This window comes from Prionailurus viverrinus, chromosome B2 (assembly GCF_022837055.1).
Source record: "Prionailurus viverrinus isolate Anna chromosome B2, UM_Priviv_1.0, whole genome shotgun sequence".
NCBI lineage: Eukaryota > Metazoa > Chordata > Mammalia > Carnivora > Felidae > Prionailurus > Prionailurus viverrinus.
This window is the reverse complement of record NC_062565.1, coordinates 29795898-29817599: the sequence shown is the minus strand read 5'-3', so window position 1 is coordinate 29817599 and position 21702 is coordinate 29795898. Positions and strand designations below refer to the sequence as shown.

At 45.3% G+C, this 21702-nt stretch overlaps 1 protein-coding gene across 6 annotated transcripts in view; it reads right to left on the bottom strand.

The window, feature by feature from the left end:
* Positions 1 to 20499, bottom strand: part of LOC125166132 (DLA class I histocompatibility antigen, A9/A9 alpha chain-like) — a 47881-nt gene extending 27382 nt beyond the window's left edge. The window contains exons 1-8 of one of the 6 annotated variants that reach the window (XR_007152357.1): positions 20339 to 20499; positions 19788 to 20057; positions 19310 to 19585; positions 18440 to 18715; positions 18215 to 18322; positions 17750 to 17782; positions 17558 to 17605; positions 16571 to 16880 (exon numbers count right to left, since the gene is read on the bottom strand). Coding sequence is in view for 4 of the 6 variants with exons in the window: in XM_047859860.1 (XP_047715816.1) it covers positions 16798 to 16880; positions 17558 to 17605; positions 17750 to 17782; positions 18215 to 18322; positions 18440 to 18715; positions 19310 to 19585; positions 19788 to 20057; positions 20339 to 20411 (1167 nt within the window). In the remaining 2 variants the exon portion in view is untranslated. Of the gene's footprint in view, positions 1 to 5166; positions 5381 to 11659; positions 16881 to 17049; positions 17428 to 17557; positions 17606 to 17749; positions 17783 to 18214; positions 18323 to 18439; positions 18716 to 19309; positions 19586 to 19787; positions 20058 to 20338 lie in introns of those variants that run through there. The other 5 variants (XR_007152358.1, XM_047859862.1, XM_047859860.1 and 2 more) reach the window with 5 other exon arrangements.
* Positions 20500 to 21702: the final 1203 nt, after the last annotated feature.

Below are 21702 nucleotides of genomic sequence, written 5' to 3'. Positions count from 1 at the left end.
GAATAAATGGCCTAATACGTCCCATTTACCAAAGTCAAGTGGAAGCCAGAAGGCAAGGGAGCATGGGAGATACAGGAGTCCATTCCGTAAGTGGTCGATAGAGGATGGTCTCCCAGGACACAGAGCAGGTGAGCATGGGTAAGTGATGAATGGGAATGTTACAAAGAAGAAATCTAAATAATAAACATGGATATGTAAATGTGATTTCTCTCCTTCCCTGATGGAAATGCAAATTATCACCATAATGGCAGACAGCATGAACGCACCTAACAACATGCTGTGTGGAAGAACCCAGTCTCAAAGGACTGCGTGGGGCTCGATTCCAATTTCAAGAAATGTCCATAATACACAAATCTACAGAGACCGAAAGTACATTAGCACTTGCCCAGAGCTGGGGGAAAGGCGATAGGAGAAAGGGGAAGCGACTGCTAATGAGTACATGGTTACTCCTGCTGTGATGAAAATGTTCTAAAAGCGATTGTAGCGATAGTTGCACAACTTTGTGAATATAATAAAAACGATTGAATTGTATACATAAATCAGTGATCGGTGTGTGAATAACATCTCCATAAAGTTGTATTAAAAACTCCTAATGAGATATATGCTAAATCCACTAGAATCTCCAAGTCACACTGACTGAAGAAGTGGTTCAGGGCAGATGGAGTAGGAGGCATCAGTAATCCACATCCCCACCCGGCTAACAGGTGCACTGATGCAATCTGACAGAACTGTTGTGGAAAGCTGGAGTGTATTGAAGGCTTGGAACTTCCAGGGGAAAGTCTCGGATGGTAAATGGCAGTTAAGTTCAGTCTACTTCAGCCTGGCACCGTAGATGAGGCTACCACCTCCTGACTCTCAGGCCCCTTACAGACACCCAGAGTGATTCCTACAGTAGTTTGAACACAGCACGTGGAAGCTAAGGTGAGTGATTAGGACAATGCCCGCCAAACATCAGGAATAAATGTTCTGATCGCTGCTTGCTGCTTTTGGTCAAGGGGATGTAGGAGACACATAGGCAACCATGTTTGCAATTCCCACCACCAATATGGCAAGCCCTTTCTCCACTGGTTAAAGCAAACTGAAGGGTATTTAAAGGCTTTCCCCTGCTTCATTTTCCATTTTTTTCCATTTTGCAAAGGAAGTATATAAGGACTGGATCACCGGAAAGCAGCTGCAAGTACAGAGACATTTACAAAGTTACATATGCCCAGGGAAGGGTGCAGGCTCATAAATGATCTGAGAGGTTCTTAAGGTTACACCGTAGGTAGACACCTGGCATGCAGACACTCTACACAACAGAACGACCAAAACACAAAAGCAAAACACAGCAACCAAAAAAGCTTTGCAAACTCTGGGGAAGGGGAGAATCAATTTCCAGAGTTATCACATAAGATCAAATGTGTAGTTAAAAAAAAACCCCAAATCACAAAGCATACAAAGAAACAGGAAAGTATGACCCATTGAAAGGAAAAAACTCTATCAGTAGAACTGTCTCTGAGAAAGAACTGATGCAAACCTACTAGACAAAGACCTTAAGGCAACAGTCTTACAGACCCTCAAGCTGCAGGCAGGAGTGGAGACCAGGGGCTCCTAATGTTTGTCTTTCAGGAAAAAAACAAAACCAAAAAATCAAAAGTTAAAAATATGACATAAATAAATAAATAAAAAGTAGCATTCACCCCTTGCTTCTGTAAAATCACCAACACAAACAAATAACCACAAATTGTGACATGGCCTTGGGAAAGCCCTAGGCCATCACGAGGACACAGCACAACCCTGTGGAGCACAAGAACCATAGGTTGCTGCATAGAAAAGCAGGGAAAACACTTCACCTGTGTCACCCCCTACTTCACTCTGGACCAACTCAGCACCAAGGAAGAAGCCATCAGAAGGATTTCACCTGCAGGGAAGGAGAACAGGAGGACTCCAGCCATCCTGATCACCTGTGCACAACCATAGGTCAAAGACTAAATCAAAAAGGAAATTTAAAAAATCTTGAGAAAAACAAAAATGGAAACAGAACATATAAATCTCCCAAAATGCAGGAAATCAGTCCTTAAGAACGTTTGTAGCCATAAGTGCCTATGTAAAGAAAGTCACAAATAAACAACCTAACATTACACCTCAAGGAACTAGAAAATAAGAACAAACTAAGCCCAAACTTTAGAAGGATGAAAATAACAAATATCTGAATGGAAATAAATGAAATACCAAGTAAATACACATCATAAAAAGATAAATGAAATGAAGAGTTGGTTTTTGTTAAGCTAAAAAAGGCTCACAAACCGTTAGCTACACTAAGAAAAAATGGAGGTGACTCAAAGAAAAATATAAACAAAAGTATAGAACTGTGGGGTGCCTTGCTGGCTCAGTTGGTTTAGTGTCTGACTCTTGATTTTGGTTCAGGTCATGATCTCACGGTTCAGTTTGTGGGACTGAGCCCCATGCTGTCCTCTGCGCTCACAGCACTGAGCCTTCTTGGGGTTCAGTCTCTCCCCCTCCCTGTTTCCCTCCCCCCTTTCTCAAATTAAATAAATTTATGTTAAAAAAAAACTACAGAACTGATTCCACAAATTTTCAAAGGTCATAAGATTTACTATGACAATAAATGGCAACAAATTAGATCACCGAGAGATATTGGATACATTCCTGAAAACATACAAGTCCCCATGGGACTTGTACTGAATCATGTACTTGCACTGAATCATAGACAAAAACAGAGAATCTGGACAGACCAATTACTAGTAGCAGATTGAGTGAAGAATAAAAAGTCCCCCAACACAGTAAAGCACCCAGGTGGCTTTACTGGTGAATTCTATCACACATTAAGATGAATTAATACCAATCTTTCTCAAACTCTTTAAAAATATTAAAGAGGAAGAAATACTTCCAGACTCATTTAATGAAGCCAATAGTACCCTGGTAGCAAAACCAGACAAGGACACTACAAGAAAAGAAAACTACAGCCAATATCACCTATGAATAAAGATGCCAAAGTCCTCAACAAAATGCTCACAAAATGAATTCAACAGCTTTTAAATTTATTTTAATGTTTATTAATTTTTAAGAAAGCATGACATAGAGACAGAGCATGAGCAGGGGAGGGGCATGAAGAGAGGGAGACACAGAATCTGAAGCAGGCTCCAGGCTCTGAGCTGTCAGCACAGAGCCTGATGCGGGGCTCAAACCCACCAACCATGAGATCATGACCTAAGCCGAAGCCAGACACTTAAATGACTGAGCCGCCCTGGTGCCCCCAAATGCTTTTTAAAAGGATTATAAACCATGATCAAGTGGGGCTTATGTCTGGGATCCAGTGATGGTTCAATACACACAAATCAATACACGCACACCACATGAACAGAGAGGGTTACAAATCACGAGATCATCTCAATAAACGCGAAGACAACATGGACAAAGTTGAATATCATTTCATGATAAAAAGTCTCAAGGAGTTGGATATAGAAGGAATGGACCTCAACATAATAAAGGCCATAACGCCAAGCCCACAGCTAACATCATCCTCAATGGTGAAAAGCAAAGGCCTTTGCTCCAAGATCAGGAACAAGACAGGGATGCTCACTCTCACCGCTTCTATTCATCATCGTACTGGAAGTCCTAGCCAGAGCACAAAGGTGAGGAAAAGAAATAAAAGGAATCCAAATTGGAAACGAAGAACTGAAAATGTCTCTGTTTGCAGATGACATGATTTTTTCCTTTCAAGATTTACTCTCTTAGCAACTCTCAGATAGACAATTCAGTATCATTAACTATACTCACCATGCTGTACATGACATCCCCAAAGCTTCTTTTATAAGTGGAAATTTGTGCCTCTCAACCCCCTTCACCTGTTTCACTCACCTTCCCGTGCCCACCTCTGGCCACCACAGATCTGTTCACTGTATTCTTGAGCACAATGCTTTGTTTCTCTTTTGTTTGTTGGTTGTTGTTGTTGCTGCTGTTTTTAGGTTCCACATGTGAGATCATGTGGTATCCGTCTTTTGCTTTCTGACTTATTTTACTTAGCGTGGTGTCCTCAGAGTCCCTCCATGTTTACACAAATGGCAAGATTTCATTCTTTTACATGGCTGACTAATATTCCACTTTAGGTTTTTACCATATCTTGACCAAGATATAATCATATAGAAAATCCTAAAGTCTCCCACCAAAAAACAACAACAACAACAGCAAAACCAAACATTAGCACTAATAACAAATTCAGTGAGGCTGCAGGATACAAGATCAATCTATAAGAATACATTATGTTTACACACCGACAACAAAATACATAAAGAGGAATTCAGAAACCAAACCGTTTACAGTGGCATCAAAACCAATAAAATACTTAGGAATATATGTAACCAGTGAAAGACATGCACCTGCAAAACTATAAGATTTAGATGAAAAACATTTAAGAAGAGACAAATAAATGAAAAACTATCCAATGTCCTTGGGTTGCAAGAAGTAATATTGCTAAACTATCCATAGTGTCAAAGTGATCTACAGATTCAATGCAATCCCAAACAAAATCACAATGGCAGCTTTCAAAGCAACTGAAAACACCATCCCCAAATTCATGTGGAAGCACAAAAGACCCCAAAGGCCAAAATGATGTTGAGAAAGAACAACAGATCTGGAGGCACTACATGTCCTGATTTCAAACTATGTTACAAAGCCATAGCAATCAAAACAGTACGGTACTGGCATGAAAGCAGGATATAGAACAATGGAACAGGACACAGAGCCCAGAAATAAACCACACGTGTATGGAAAACTCACCTTTGTCAAGGGTACAGACAACATACAATGGGCAAAGAATAGTCTCTTCGGTAAATGGTGATAGGAAACTGGATATCCACATGCAATCAGTGACAGTGTAAGTTGCAGTGTAACTGTGTTATATCACTGACAAAAATTAACCTGAATGGGTTAAAGACTTGAATGTAAGAAGTGAAACCATAAAACTTCTAGGGGAAAAGATAGGGAAAAAGCTCCTTGTCATTGGTATTAACAACGATTTGGGGGATATCGCAGCAAAAACACAGGGCAAAGGAGCTAAAGTAAACACGTGGAACTACATCTACTGAAAAGTTTCTACACAGAAAAGAAAACTATTAATAAACTCTAAAGGAACCCTACATAATGTGAGAAAATATTGGCCACCCATTATCAGAAAAGAGTTTAATATCCAAAATATATAAGTAACACATAGAAATCAAGAAGATAAAACCAGATAACAAAATTCACAAATAGCAGACCTGAATAGATATTTTTTTCAAAGAAGACACACAAATTGTCAACAGGTACATGAAAAGGTGCTCGATATCACTAGTCATCAGGAAAATGCCAATCCAAACTCCAATGAGATGTCATCTTGCACCTGTTAGGATGATATAAAAGAGGCCAGAGAACAAATGTCAGTGAAGGTGTGGAGGAAGGGAACCCTTGGTCACTGCTGGTGGTACGGAAAACATTATGGAGCTTTGTGAAAAAAATTTTAAGTAGAACTACCACATGATCCAGCAATCCCACTCCAGAGTACACATCATAGAGAGGGAAATATGAATCAAAACACACTTTATTTTTTAAAAATGTTTAAGTTTATTATTTATTTTGAGAGAGAAAGAGCATATGAGCAAGTAAGGGAGGGGTCAGAGAAAGAGGGAGAGAGAATCTCAAGCGAGGTCCACACTGCCAGTGCAGAGCCTGACATGGGGCTTGAACCCACCAACCGTGAGATCATGACCAGAGCTGAAATCAAGAGTCGGACACTTAACCAACTGAGCCATTTTGGCACCCCAAACACACTTTAAATAAAAGGTTACAAAACACAAAGAAAATTACATACTAATACATCTTTCAATACAAGAAGATAAAATAATCATAAACATTTACACACCTAATAACACATACTCAAAATATATGAGGCAAAACCTGACAGCCTAAAGGTGGAAATACACAGTTCTATAATAATAGTTGGAGGCTTCCATACCCCTATTTCAAGATGCACAGAACAACCAGACACTAGACAGAAATAGAGGACACAGAGGACATGAACCACACGCAATGATCCCGCTAGATGTAACCCATACACACAACACTCTAAACCTAAACAACAGAATATACAGTATCTCAAATGCACCTGGATGTTCTCCAGTGTTGATCATATACAGGGCTACAAATTCATTCTCAATAGGTTTGAAAGATATCACACAAACTCTCCAATATATCACAAGGGAAAGTAGGAAGTACTTAGAGACAAAAGTGCAACACGACACAACAGCACTCATGGGATGCAGTGAATGCAGTGCTAATGGGGAAATTTATAGTTAAAATGCTTACATTAAAAAAAAGGAGAGGACTCGGGCAAAAGATGGCAGCATAGGAGGGCGCTTGGCTCACCGCATCCTGCTGATCACTTAGATTCCACCCACACCTGCCTAAATAACCCAGAAAACCTCCAGGAGACTAGCAGAATGGACTCTCTGGAGCCAGGCATAGACAAGAGGCCCAGGGAAGAGGGTGGAAGGGCAGAGAGGCAGTGCACGCTACACGGACTGGTGGGAGGGGCTGGGGCAGTGGAGGGGCAGCCCGCCCTGCAAGGCAGAGACCCCGAGTCTGGCTTGCAAAAGTGGAGGGGCCGGACTCCATGAGTTCTGGCAGCCAGCAGAAATTAACATCCGGAATGTTAAAAGTCAACAGGTCTGCTCTGAGAGCGGTAGGGTGGAGAGACACCAGGAGGGAGAGTTGTTGAGCCCCAGAAGACAAAGCTCAGCTCTATGGGGAACAAAGATGCTGGCAAGCACCATCTCCCTCTCCCATCCCCAGCCAAAATCCCAAAGGGAACCAGTTCCCGTCACCGAACTTGCTTGCACTGCACAAACACCAAATGCTGTGCTTTAGTGGATCCATCCTTCAGACCTGTCGCCTTCCTCCCAACAAATAAGAGTCCAGGACCAGATGGCTTCCCAGGGGAATTTTACCAAAATTTAAAGCAGAGATAATACCTATCCTTCTCAAACTGTTCCAAAAAATAAAAAGGGAAGGAAAACTTCCAGACTCATTCCATGAAGCCAGAATTACTTTGATTCCCAAACCAGACAGAGACCCAGCAAAAAAAGAGAACTACAGGCCAATATCCCTGATGAATATGGATGCAAAAATTCTCAATAAGATACTAGCAAATCGAATTCAACAGCATATGAAAAGAATTATCCACCGTGATCAAGTGGGATTCATTCCTGGGATGCAGGGCTGGTTCAACATTCGCAAGTCAATCAATGTGATATCACATTAATAAGAGAAAAGAGGGGCGCCTGGGTGGCTCAGTCGGTTAAGCGTCCGACTTTGGCTCAGGTCGTGATCTCGCAGTCCGTGAGTTCAAGGTCTGCGTCAGGCTCTGTGCTGACAGCTCAGAGCCTGAAGCCTGTTTCAGATTCTGTGTCTCCCTCTCTCTGACCCTCCCCCGTTCATGCTCTGTCTCTCTCTGTCTCAAAAATAAATAAAGGTTAAAAAAATTAAAAAGAAAAAAGAAAAGAACCATATGCTCCTGTAAGTCGATGCAGAAAAAACATTTGACAAAATTCAGCATCCTTTCTTAATAAAAACCTTCGATAAAGTCATGATAGAAGGAACATACTTAAACATCATCAAAGCCATTTATGAAAAGCCCACAGATAATATCATCCTCAATGGGGAAAAACTGAGAGCTTTCTCCCTGAGATCAGGAACACGACAGGGATGTCCACTCTCACTGCTGTTGTTTAATATAGTGTTGGAAGTTCTAGCATCACCAATCAGACAACAAAAGGAAATCAAAGGCATCAAAATTGGCAAAGATGAAGTCAACCTTTCACTTTTTCAGATGGCATGATATTACACATGGAAAATCCGATAGACTCCACCGAAAGTCTGCTAGGACTGATACATGAATTCAGCAAAGTCACAGGATACAAAGTCAATGTACAGAAATCAGTTGAATTCTTATACACTAATAATAAAGCAACAGAAAGGTAAATAAAGAAACTGATCCCATTCACAATTGCACCAAGAAGTATAAAATACCTAGGGATAAATCTGACCAAAGATGTAAAAGATCTGTATGCTGAAAACTATAGAAAGCTTAAGAAGGAAATTGAAGAAGATATGAAGAAAGGAAAAAAACATTCCATGCTCATGGATTGGAAGAATAAATATTGTCACAATGTCAATACTACCCAAAGCTATCTACACATTCAATGCAATCCCAATCAAAATTGCACCAGCATTCTTCTCGAAGCTAGAACAAGCAATTCTAAAATTTGTATAGAACCACAAAAGGCCCCAAATAGCGAAAGTAATTTTGAAGAAGAAGACCAAAGCAGGAGGCATCACAATCCCAGACTTTAGCCTCTACTACAAAGCTGTCATCATCAAGACAGCATGGTATTGGCACAAAAACAGACACATAGACCAATGGAATAGAATAGAAACCCCAGAACTAGATCCACAAAAGTATGGCCAACTCATCTTTGACAAAGCAGGAAAGAACATCCAATGGAAAAAAGACAGTCTCTTTAACAAATGGTGCTGGGAGAACTGGACAGCAACATGCAGAAGATTGAAACTAGACCACTGTCTTACACCATTCACAAAAACAAACTCAAAACGGATACAGGACCTGAATGTGAGACAGGAAACCATCAAAACACTAGAGGAGAAAGCAGGACAAAACCTCTGACCTCTGCCGCAGCAATTTCTTACTTGACACATCACCAAAGGCAAAGGAATTAAAAGCAAAAATGAAGTATTGGGACCTCATGAAGATAAAAAGCTTCTGCACTGCAAAGGAAACAACCAACAAAACTAAAAGGCAACCAACGGAATGGGAAAAGAGATTTGCAAATGACATATCGGACAAAGGGCTAGTATCCAAAATCTATAAAGAGCTCACCAAACTCCACCCCCCAAAACCAAATAATACAGTGAAGAAATGGGCAGAAAACATGAATAGACACTTCTCTAAAGAAGACATCCACATGGCCAACAGGCACATGAAAAGATGCTCAACGTCGCTCCTCATCAGGGAAATACAAATCAAAACCACACTCAGATACCACTTCATAACGGTCAGAGTGGCTAAAATGAACAAATCAGGAGACTCTAGATGCTGGAGAGGATGTGCACTGTTGTTTGGAATCCAAACTGGTGCAGCCGCTCTGGAAAACAGTGTGGAGGTTCCTCAAAAAATTAAAAATAGATCTACCCTATGACCCAGCAATAGCACTGCTAGGAATTTACCCAAGGGACATAGGAGTGCTGATGCATAGGGGCACTTGTACCCTAATGTTTATAGCAGCACTTTCAACAATAGCCAAATTATGGAAAGAGACTAATGTCCATCAACTGATGAATGGATAAAAAAATTGTTGTTTATATACACAATGGAATACTACGTGGCAATGAGAAAGAAAGAAATATGGCCTTTTGTAGGAACGTGGATGAACTGGAAAGAGTTATGCTAAGTGAAATAAGTCATACAGAGAAAGACAGATACCATATGTTTTCACTCTTATGTGGATCCTGAGAAACTTAACAGAAGTCCATGGGGGAGGGGATGAAAAAAGAAAAGAGGTTAGAGAGAGAGATAGTCAAAGCATAAGAGACTCTTAAAAACTGAGAACAAACTGAGGGTTGATGGGGGGTGGGAGGGAGGGGAGGGTGGGTGATGGGTATTGAGGAGGGTACCTTTTGGGATGAGCACTGGGTGTTGTATGGAAACCAATTTGACAATAAATTTCATATTTAAAAAAAGAAGAAAATGGTCATAAAGTGCCTCAGCAATGTTTCCAGAAAAGAAAAGAAAAGAAAAGAAAAGAAAAGAAAAGAAAGATAGAAAAGAAAGGCGGGGCAGTAGAAGAGAAAATAGATTTGACATGCCCCGGTGCACACCTTGGGGAAGGACCTGCATGGTGGTGGTGGTTCTGGGAGGAGGGCAGGTCATATCTCCAAGGAGGGTTAGGGGGAGACTTCCAGCCCAGAATGGGCAGGCGGGAGAAGTCTGGCTGTGTGGAAAGGCTGGTGCTGACCACGTGGCTGGACAGCCAGTTTGGAGACCAGATGTCAGGACTGAGGCCCACTGAGGTCGTGGAACCAAAGCATGGGGTGAGGGCCAAGGATAAGGCAGCGGGACCTCGAGCAGTTTTCTGGTTGGTTGGGGAGAGGGGAAGGCAGGAGCCAGCAGGGGAGACTAGTGTTGAGGGTCTGGGAAGGGGGGACTGAATGTCCCAGAACAAACTTGAATCAGAGGCTGACAAGAGAGGAGGGGACTTGGGCCAAGGCCAGGAGGAGGGGGTGCTGATGCAGGGCCCCACGGGAGGAGCTCCTGAGAGAGGAGAGCTTGGTGAGGGCCCAGCATGTGGGCAAAGGGTGTGATCAGGCATGGGGCCATAGGGGAGGGGTGCAGAGGAACCAGGGAGACTGGGATTCCTGCACACAGGGAGAGTGGAGGCCACAAGGGAGTGAGGGTGGGATGAAGGAGAGGGGACAGGGCAGTGCGGGTGTTGGCCCAGGATGGAGGAGGGCCAAGGGCAGGTGCCTGCTCTGGAGGGGAGGGACAAGGAGGGACGCCAAGACAGGGGACAAGTCTGGACAAGGCTCTGAGCACCATGCCACAGCGCTCCCCTTGGTGATGGCAGGAGGACAGTGGGAGGGAGAGTCTGGGCAAAAGACTCCTCAGAAAATTAGCATACTATGGAAGTCTTAGCTTCAGCAATGAGACAACAAAATGAAACAAAAAGCATCCAAATTGGCAAGGAAGTGCTCAAACTTTCACTCTTCTCAGAAGATATAGTACTGTGTGTAGAAAACTCAAAAGATTCCACCAAAAAATTGCTAGAACTAACACATGAATTCAGCAAAATAGCAGACTGTCAAATCAATGTACAGAAATGTGTTGCATTTGTAAACATGAATAACAAAGTAGAAAAAATAGAAACAAAGAATCAATCCTATTTGGGGTTGCACCAAAAACAATAAGATACCTAGGGATAAACCTAACTAAAGAGGAAAAAGTTTTGGGCTCTGATAACTATAGAATACTTATGAAAGAAATTGAAGAAGACACAAAGAAATGGAAAAGCAGTCCATGTTCATGGATTGGAAGAACAAACATTGGTAAAATGTCTATCCTCCCCAAAGCAATCTATACATTTAATGCAATCCCTATCAAAATTCCACCAGCATTTTTCTTTTTTAAAAAAAATTTTTTCAACGTTTATTTATTTTTGAGACAGGGAGAGACAAAGCATGAACGGGGAAGGGTCAGAGAGAGGGAGACACAGAATCTGAAACAGGCTCCAGGCTCTGAGCTGTCAGTACAGAGCCCAACGCGGGGCTTGAACTCACGGACCGCGAGATCATGACCTGAGCCGAAGTCGGCCGCTTAACTGACTGAGCCACCCAGGCGCCCCCCCACCAGCATTTTTCACAGAGCTAGGACAAATAATCCTAAAATTTTTATCTTACCACAAGAGACCCGAATAGCCAAAGCAACTCTGAAAAACAAAAAACGGGAGGCATCACGATTCTAGATTTCAAGCTACATTACAAAGCAGTAGTCATCAAGACAGATTTCTGCGAGCATGTGGAGAAAGGGGAACCCTCTTGCAGTGTTGGTGGGAATGTAAACTGGTGTAGCCACTCTGGAGAATAGTGTGGAGATTCCTCAGAAAACTAATAATAGAAATACTCTATGATCCAGCAATTGCACTACCAGGTATTTATGCAAAGGGTAAAAAATACGTATTTGTAGGGGTACATGCCCCCCAATATTTATAGCAGCATTATCAACAAGAGGTAAACGATGGAGAGAGCTTGAATGTCCATCGACTGATGAATGGATAAAGAAGAGGTGGTATACAGACACACACACACACACACACACACACACACACACTCACACACACACATATATAATAGAATATATATGATTTATCCTCAACAAATCTCCACGTGCATTTGAAAAGAATGTGTATTGTGTTGATGGCTGGAATGTTCAATAAATGTCAGATTTGTGCTATTGGTTTACAGTACGGCTCAAGCCTTCTTTATGTTTATTGATCTCTGCATAGATGTTCTATCCATTATGGAAAGTGATATATTGTTTCTGACTATTACAGTTGTATTACCTGTTTCTTAATTTCTGTCTGTTTTGTTTTCATGTATTTGGCGCTGAGGTGACAATATATTCAGAATTGTTTCATCCTTCTGATAGTTTGACCCTTTTGTCACTATAGAATGTTGCTGTCTCTCTTTACTAGCATTTTTTCTTTATGTCACATACATAATATTCATTCACATAACATATGTTTATATATTTACATCATATCATGGTCATGTTATATTTTGTGTCCTATGAGTGCAATATTGAAGTTTTATCACGTTCTTTTTACTACCTATTCTCTCTAAAGTTGCTCAATCACAGTCTATTCCCGTTTGTACTTTACATTTCATGCTACAATTTCTCTTTTTCTTTGTGCAATTCTTTGTGTACATTTTTTGACACACAGGTAAAATGTAGATTTTTCTAGAAGAGGCAGCTTTAAAACTTAGTCTACTGTGTTACTGGAAGAGGATCCCCATTCACAATTGTTTCATTTCTGAGATTTATCCAGCACCAGAGGAGGTGGTAGAATACAAGTCTACCTAAACCAGTGGTGATCTGTGTCTTGTGTGAGCCAGTGCTGGTCTGTGAATGTGCATCAGCCCACAAACAGATAGAGACAGAAATGAAAGTGAGACCTTATCTTGTCTCAGACTGGCAATCAAGACAAAAATAAGCCTGTATATCGTCATTGGATCTGCTAAAAACAGTTTGATTACTAGCTGTTCGTGGACCAGAAGTGGAGGAGCACAATGTCTAACCTGGAATGATTTTGCAGGCTTTTGTGAGGGTCACATAAAACCTGGTAAATTTTGGATACTCTGCCCAGAAATACAGGCATGTACAAAGAAATATGAAGTGTCAGTGTATATATAAGGATCATCTGAAGTGTTACAGATCTGGGTAACGTAATCCTAGGAAGAGACAAAGGCTGCAGAAGACATTTTGAACATTCACTTCATCACCCGAAAGTGCTACTCTACTTACTTGTGAGTAGAACTGGAGTAGACAAAAGCTGGACCCCATAACAACTATCAAGGGGAAAAGTTGAAAGATGCCATTTTTTAGTCACTCCTTCCTCTAATCTGACCTGAGTGCTTACAATGTATCATATCAAGTTGTAGTCTCAAATCACTGTTCCAAATATTGCAATTTGTCATTCTTTTTCCATTCCTGGTCCCCAGTTGCCATGCCCAGAACTAATACCCTCTTCCCACATAAAAGATTTCCACGTTTAAAAATCCTGATGGAGGGCAGAGACCATGGAGACGAGAACCCATTTTGCCAAACAGCCTTTGGATGTTTTCCATTGGATGTGGCATAAAATTTCACAGTCACGTGACCACCTGCCAGACTCTCTCTCAGGACATGGGACAGATAGGCTGAGACCGCACTACATGGCATTTGGCACAGGTGTTTGAGTGACAGTGGTGTCATGCAGTTAGTTGCAAGGGGCAGCAGCAACAGCAGTCTCAGCCTCCGGATCCAGCGTCCTATGTCAGGGGACTCTGTTGTGAGGGTGGCACCTTTACCCAGCAGCAGGGCCCTGGCTATATGTGAGCCTCCCCCTCGGGTCCATTGTGGGTTCTGTTCCTGTCTGTGTAGACTCAAGCCTGGTTTGTGACTTTCCTTGAAATAGAACAAGGCCCCACATTCTCTTTCTCTCATCCCAGTCTCTGTAACTGTGCACATGTAACACAAAGAGGCAGAAGTCGATGTAGGGAGTAGCGTTAGAGAGCATGATTTCAGACTTTTTTTCACCAGTTTTGCTGAGATATAACTGGTATACACCATTGTGTCAGTTTAAGGCTACAATCTCTTGATTTGATACGTTTCTATGCTGCAAAATGCTTACAACCATAGCTAAGACCTGCACCGTGTCACATAGTTACCATTTCCTTTTGTGTGGGGAAAACATTTAAGATCTACGCTCTTGTTATTTCAGAGATTTTATGTTGAGCTGATAACCACATTCTAAATCTGCCACCCGGCTCTGCCCCCTGGGAGAGAAAATATGTATCTCCCAGCAGGTCTTGCATTTTTCTTCCTAGAAAAAACAACAACATTTAAATGTGGATGTAAGACCCCTTCCCACAATGAGGGCTCTCATCAGTGACTTCACTGCAACTCTATCTGGTGGAACCCCAGGATTGCTTTTGGGTTCATTACAAAACACTCAGGCCTCTCTCCACATACCCTGTTAGAGTGTTGGGCGTGGACCCAGGAATCACTACTTAATAAGCCCCACAGAAGAGGCTGAGGCACAGCCACGTGGGATCCTGCTTTATGTGCTTGCTGCTCAGTGTGTGATCTGAAGACCAGAAGCAGCACCAAACTTGTTATAAACCCAGAATCTCATGCTCTACTCCAGGTTGTCTAGCTCTTCCTAAGTCCAGGAAATTCCAGTGGACACTGAAGGCTGGGTGTCCCTGGAGTGTGTGCCTTCCAAGTGCAGAACCAGAACTGTTCAGTATGTGCGTGTGCTCTGATCAGCTTGCTTAGCACTGAGGGGTCCAGGGTTTGGTCCTGTTCCTTTCTCTTCTATGGCCATCATCCCTTGGTGACCTCATCTATGCTGAAGGCTCTAAACATCATTTATTTGGTGTCACCTCCATATCTATTCCTCCAACCTAGATATTTTCCCACCCTGCACTCTATATCCAGCTGGATCTTTGCTTGCTTTTCTAATAATCTCAGATTCGACATTCCTAAATTGGGTGCTTGTGATGCAACTTCCCCGAATGTCCTACTTCCAAAATCTTCCCTGTCTCATTGGAAGACACCCCCCCTTTCTTCTTGCAGTCTGAAGTATTGGATGCTGTCCTCGATTCCTCCTTCTCACAACCCAGAAGTAATACATTAGGACATGATGCAAAGTTCATCTTTAAATGTATCCAGAACACACACACACACACACACACACACACACACACTCAAAATAACAAGAGTACAGTCACTTCCTGTTATTTTCTCTCCTCAAACCCCAAAATAAATTCAACATTCCCCCCTCCTGGAAACTGCACTGGCTTCCTACAGTCTCCTTACTGGTCTCCCGCCCTTCACCTCCTGATTCTGCACAGCAGCAAACATGCTGCTAAGACAAGTAGTACGACGTGAACCATCTGATCTAAACCATCTAGTGACTCCACATGTCACTCAGAGAAAACTCAAAAGCCTTCTAATCCTAAAGTCTAGACATCTGACCGCATTTCACATGCTCTCTGCTCCAGCCACAGTGGCCTCTCACCCTTCCTTGAACAAGGACACGTTCCTGCCCTAGTGCGTGTGCCTGGAGGTTCCCCTGCCTGGAAAGAACTCTCTGAGACGTGCTCTTCAACAACTCCTTGTGTCCCACACATCTCTCAGAGGTCAGCTTCCCAGTGAGGCTCACACTTACCACCGTAGTAAAGTAGCCACCTTCCCTGTCCCCCCACAGGTAACTCTCTGGGTCAACTTCCTCAAAGCACCTACCAATTTCCAATTTAAACACTTCCCTTATTTACCACATTTATAACAATATACAGTTGACTCTGAATTACACTGGTTTGAACTGGGGACATCCACCGATATGTGGACTTTTTTACAAAAGTGCTGTCAATGCACTTTCTCTTATGTGTTCTTACTATTTTCTCCAGCCTATTTTATTGTAAGAATACATGTTACATATACATGTAACGTACAAAATATGTGTTAAATGACTATTCCTCTTTTCAGTAAGGCTTCTTATGAACCGTCCATTATTAGTGGAGTCAATAGTTATACTTGGATTTCTGACTGCTCAATGGGGTGATTGCCCTCAGTCCCCACATTGTTCCAGGGTCAAGTGGAGTCTGTCCCTAGGACATATTCTCCACAAGACCAGCATGTTTGCCTCTTCTTAATTACTGAGGTGTCCTAGATGAAAAAAATAGCAGGTCCTGCACGTGGCACACGAGATTATCAGTGGAACGATTGGTCAGCGGAGAGGACCTATGTCTTCTGGATGAGCCTCAGGCACAGTCGGTCCCTGGCAGCTCCCGCATAAAGTACCTCCACCTCACCATCAGTGCCGCTTCTACTTTCCCTCAGGGCTGCTCCCCCCTTCCTCTCTCTGCTCAGCTCCCCCCCTCCCACAGCATTTCCCCTGCACAGCACAGCATACAGTTACAGTCCTATCTTCAGAATCACTGTATGTAGGCTCCATGGGGCCCTTTCTCCAATCAAATAGAAATCTACATTAGACCCTTCTTTATACATCCATGAACTTGGATGGGAGCAAGAACCAGCATCACTAAGGGCACGGAGAGGGGGCAGAGAGACAGGGAGGTAGAAAGTAAATTAAGTTGAAGAAGGATGAGAAACTCCCAGTTTCCTCTCAACCTCCAGAATCTAAAGAATAATCCAGAAGACAGCTCGAGACGGAGGAGATGGATCAATCTGAAAATTCACCTCTCCAAACCCCAGAGACTTCTGTGTGCAGGGGCCACCAAGGCCTGTGAGAACGAGAGTCCAAAGAACTCCTGGTGCTGCAGCCACTGGGGTCACCCAGGGAGAATGAGACAGGAACTTGGACACAAGAGCAAGAACAGGCCTGATGCTCCATAGGAACAATGGGGGAAAAACACCCAAAGATGGGGCTGAGGTCACGACCCAGGATGGAGCCTGGGCTGACCCAGTCACAGGAAGCTGTTGCTCCACAAGGTCCTGGTGACAGATGACGTCCATGTCCCTGTAGTCATGGTCCTGGTGAGACAAGGTTCTGCAGAAGGGACAAGGACAAGGAGCACAGACATGACCCAGTTGAGGAGGGAGCACGACACACCAAGGATGCACTGAGCACCGACTGGACCCAGGCCCCATCCACGCTCGGCTCCTCCAGCCCTCTCCTGTCCCCACCTGCAACAGACACGGCACAGGAAATATGCGGGTTCTGGGAGGTTCTCAGGGCTTTCATTTATTTTCTCTTGCAATTTTATAAATGTTCTCTTTTATTACCTCATCATCCCCACATACCCAGAATTACAAAACACAAATTCATATCTGGATTCTCATTTTCAGTAGGGGAAGTAAGGCGTCAGTACTCAGCCCAACATGAAGTAAAGACAGGAATGGAGACAGAACACAAATCAGTATGGGAAGGGTCATGGTGGGCATGGGGGCCACTCTCCTGTGTCCTCACAATATGCTAATAGGAACACAGACACATCTGACACCATCTGAAGAAAGTCAGGGGACCTCGATGTCACCAAGTGGGAGTGTGAACAGATCCTGCATCGCTCAGTCCACCACAAGCAGTGGGTCTCACACTGTGACAAAAAGTCATGATGAACACATTTAGGTCAGTCACACAAGTGCCACACACTGAACAGCCCCCCTGCATGCTCGAAGTGTCCCTACTGCCACCACTCCTCCCCACTTCACCCTCCAGAGTCTTACCTTTAGGAGCCATTACAGACGAATCAGAGCCCTGAGTACTGTCATCGCCTGGGGTAGAAAAAACAAGATGAGATCAGAGCCACGGGAAATGAGACTAAAGGAGCAGCTATGGGCAGGGGGGCGGGGTGAGCTCCCCATGGGGTCCTGTCTACACTATCCCAGGGTTTCAGGGATCACCCCCTCCATACTTACGTGCAGCGTGAGAATAGCTTGGTCCCTTTCCTCCTGTGGAAGAAAATAGCATGTTAGAGACCTGGGACAGGTGGGCCATGTGATCCTAGAGCAACCTCCTAGTCCTGGTCCACAATGACATTTCCAGAGTTCTGACTGAACACCCAGGACAGGATTGGGACACATGAAGAAACAGGTGTGGGGTCACAGGACCACCTGACTTTCTGGAGGTCTGTCCTGAGCAGGGACCTTCCTCTCTGTCCTGTCACTGGTGGGAATCAGGTGCCCATCACCAGAAATACCAAGTGAAAATCTGTCCTTCATTTTCACAAGTGCTTTGCTACAGAGTGATTGTTAGTAACAGCTCCAGAGTGGGCAGCTACATGTGTGTGGATGGAACTTCCCAGGAACCAGGCAGAAAAATGTGTTACCTAGGAAGCCCCCCAGCAGGACAAGTGAACTCAGATCCCCCCACTCTGTTCCTACCTGAGAACTTCTTCCTCCAGATCACAGCTCCAACCACCACAATGACCACAAGGACAACCACACCAGCAATGATGCCCAGGATGGGGATGGAGGGCAGAGAGGATGGCTCTGGAAAGGGAAGGAAGGTGAGGGGCCCAGACCTCTGGCTTCAGTCTTGACTTTGTGAAATTCTCCAGAAGGGCCCTGCTTTCCCTGACACGGGGCTCGACCCCAAACCCTCCTTACCCCATCTCAGGGTGATGGGCTTGGGCAGTCCCTCGTGCTGCACATGGCACGTGTATCTCTGCTCCTCTCCAGAAGGCACCACCACAGCTGCCCACTTCTGGAAGGTCCCATCTCCCGCAGGCCTGGTCTCCACAAACTCTGTGTCCTGGGTGTGGTCCTGCCCATCACGCTGCCAGGTCAGGGTGATCTCCGCAGGGTAGAAGCCCAGGGCCCAGCACCTCAGGGTCACCTCACGGTCAGAGATGGGGTGGCGGGTCACGCGTGTGTTGGGAGATTCTGAGGAAGAAGAAGCAGAGAAACCACACTGTGGTTTAGCTTTATGGGCCACTGAAACTGCATCCACCTGACCATCCTGAGGTGGACAGGACCACTGGTCTGGATGGAAGAAGCACAAAACCCAGAGAGCAGTCTAGCCTTTGGGATGTCCTGATCCTTGTTAAGTTCTGGAATCAGGGAGAGAACCCAGGTAGGAGGCTGCAGGTCCAAGGGGGGAACACGCTGTGGTCCTGAGTGTGGTGGAGGGTGAGTGACTCAGAAAACCCGGAGTCAGATCTCCAAAGATGTTCTCAGGGAGATCAAGGCCTTGAGAGGGAAGGTCAGGGTTCACAAGGTGGCTTCCAGGGTCAGAGGGAACTGCTGATGGGTTATTTCAGGGATGTCTCAACCTGCACCCCAGGGAGAGACTGGATTCCTGTCTCTCTTTTAGAGAAAAGCACCCTCAAGGTGAGTCAGCCTCTAGTAGGCAGATGAACTCCGAGGCGGATCTCCCTCTTCCCACCCGGGACTCGTGACACTGAGTCCATTTTCCCTTCCTCGTGAGAAGCCAGCCCCAGTGGAGGGGAGATCGAGGAGGCCCCGCGGTCCCGGTACCTGCGCGCAGCAGCGTCTCCTTCCCCATGTCCAGGTATTTGGCGAGCCACTCCACGCACGTGCCCTCCAGGTAGTTCCTCTCCTGCTCCGCCACACTGGCCTCCTCCCACTTGCGGCGGGTGATCTGCGCCGCGGTGTCCGCTGCGGTCCAGGAGCGCAGGTCCTCGTTCAGGGAGATGTAATCCTTGCCGTCGTAGGAGTCCTGACTGTACCCGCGGAGGAAGCGCCGGTCTGGGCCCACGTCACAGCCATACATCCACTGGATGTTGTGCGACCCTGTCCCCGCCCCGCCCCCAGAGCAGCAGTGATTAAGGTGAAACCGAAAGTAAACCCGCCTAAAACCTCCCTCGGGCTCTTCCAGGGTCGTGGGACGGGGGTCACGAGGCGTCGGGGCAGCGCTCTGACCCGGAGACTCCGGGCGACCCCGGCCCGTCTGTGGGGTGGGGGTCGTGACCTGGACCCGGCCCGCGTCGCTCACCGGAACCGCTCTGGTTGTAGTAGCGGAGCATCGTGTTCAGGTCCACTCGGGAAATCTGTGCGGTGTCCAAGTAAATCCGGGTGTTCCGGTCCCAATACTCGGACCCCTCCTGCTCCACCCACGGCGCCCGCGGCTCTTCCCTGGGATTCGGGGCGTCGCTGTCGAACCGCACGAACTGCGTGTCGTCCACGTAGCCCACGGCGATGAAGCGGGGCTCCCCGAGGCCGGGCCGGGACACCGCGGTGTAGAAATACCTCAGGGAGTGGGAGCCTGCGGGCGCGGAGGGGCTGAGACCCCGCCCGACCCTCCTCCCCGCGCGGGGCCCGGGTCCCAGGGGGAGGCGGCCAGGAGGGCAGGGGGAGGGGGACCCGAGTTGGGGAGAGCAGGGCGGAGTCCGGGAGGGTCGGGGGAGGGCAGCCCGGGGCGAGGCCCGGGTGGAGGTCTGGGTCCCGGCGGTGGACAGTCGGCTTCCCCGGAGGTTCCGCTTCCCCGCCGGGCGGTCTCTTCGCTCCTGCCCCTCAGAGTCCCTTTCCTCCCGACCCCGCACTCACCCGCCCAGGTCTGGGTCACGGCCAGGGCCCCCAACAGCAGCAGGAGCAGAGTTCCGGACATCACGAACCGCATCCTCGGGGTCTGGGGACAAATGTGAGTCTCAGGAGGCCGGTGCGGAAACTTTATACCCCGGAACCGCGGTGCCGCTGATTGGCTTCTCCGGAAACTGGACACTAATAGGAGTGTGAACCGAGGCCGCGTCATCAGTATCCAGGCAGAAGGACCTGACACAGGTTGTGACAGGGAGAAGTGAAACCAGGGCAGATGGGGACTCCCCAACACTGGGCTTCCCCGCCCCCGACGCCGCCCTGGGGCCAGAGTCCCTGAGAGGCGGGCCTGGGGACCTGGGACTTGGCCTGGACGCCTTACCTACTGCACAGAGTGCTCTTTGTCCCACTGTGTCCCTCAGCCGTGGACCAGGAGCTGTGTGAGTCACTGATTCTCCAGCATTTTGTTCTCAGGATATCTCTACAGTGTTAAAAATTAGTGAGGATCCCAGGGATAATTGTGTGTCTGTGGATTATATCGATCCATATTTACCATAGTAGGAATAAAACCGGTTCAAGTATTTATTAATTCATTTACAATCATATGAAAACAGAAATATTGTTTGTATGGAAAGTGACAATGTTCCAAATAAAAGGGGCAGTGAGAAGGGTGGTTTTCTTTCATTGCAAGTCTCTTTCTTCTGTCTCGTTAGAAGACCACTGGATGTTCAGATTTGCTTCTGCATCTATTGTGTTGTTTTGTTTGAAGTATATGAAAAAATTTATGTCCTTGACCAAATATAGGAGAATAGTATGTGTTATAACCTTTTCAGAAATTATGGATATTCATTTTTGATACTATATTAAATCTACACAATGTGTAGTTATTTGAGGTTATTTGCAAACTGGGACCTGAAACAGTATCATTGAGTGTGTCTTTCTCTGTTACATTAATTCCATAGGCCCATCTGCACATGGAACCGATCTTGTCCTAATGCATAATTGTTTTTAAGTAACGTGTTGTGTGTTGTTTCACTAAGTAATATAGATGTTCCAGCATTGATTAGAGTGGAATTGAATTATCAAAAGTCATTTGTTTTGGGGCACCTGGTTGGCTCAGTTGGTTAAGCATCTGGCTTGGGCTCAGGTCAAGATCTCACGGTCCATGAGTTCAAGTCCCGCGTGGGACTCCGTGTTAACAGCTCGGAGCCTGGAGCCTGCTTAGGATTCTGTGTCTCCCTGTCTCTCTGCCCTACCCCTGCTTGCACTCTGTCTCTCTCTTCTCTCAAAAATGAATAAATGTTAAAAAAAAATTAAAGAAAGTCGTTTGTTTTAATATTACCACAAATCCCAACAGACAAGGTGGTCAGTACTGA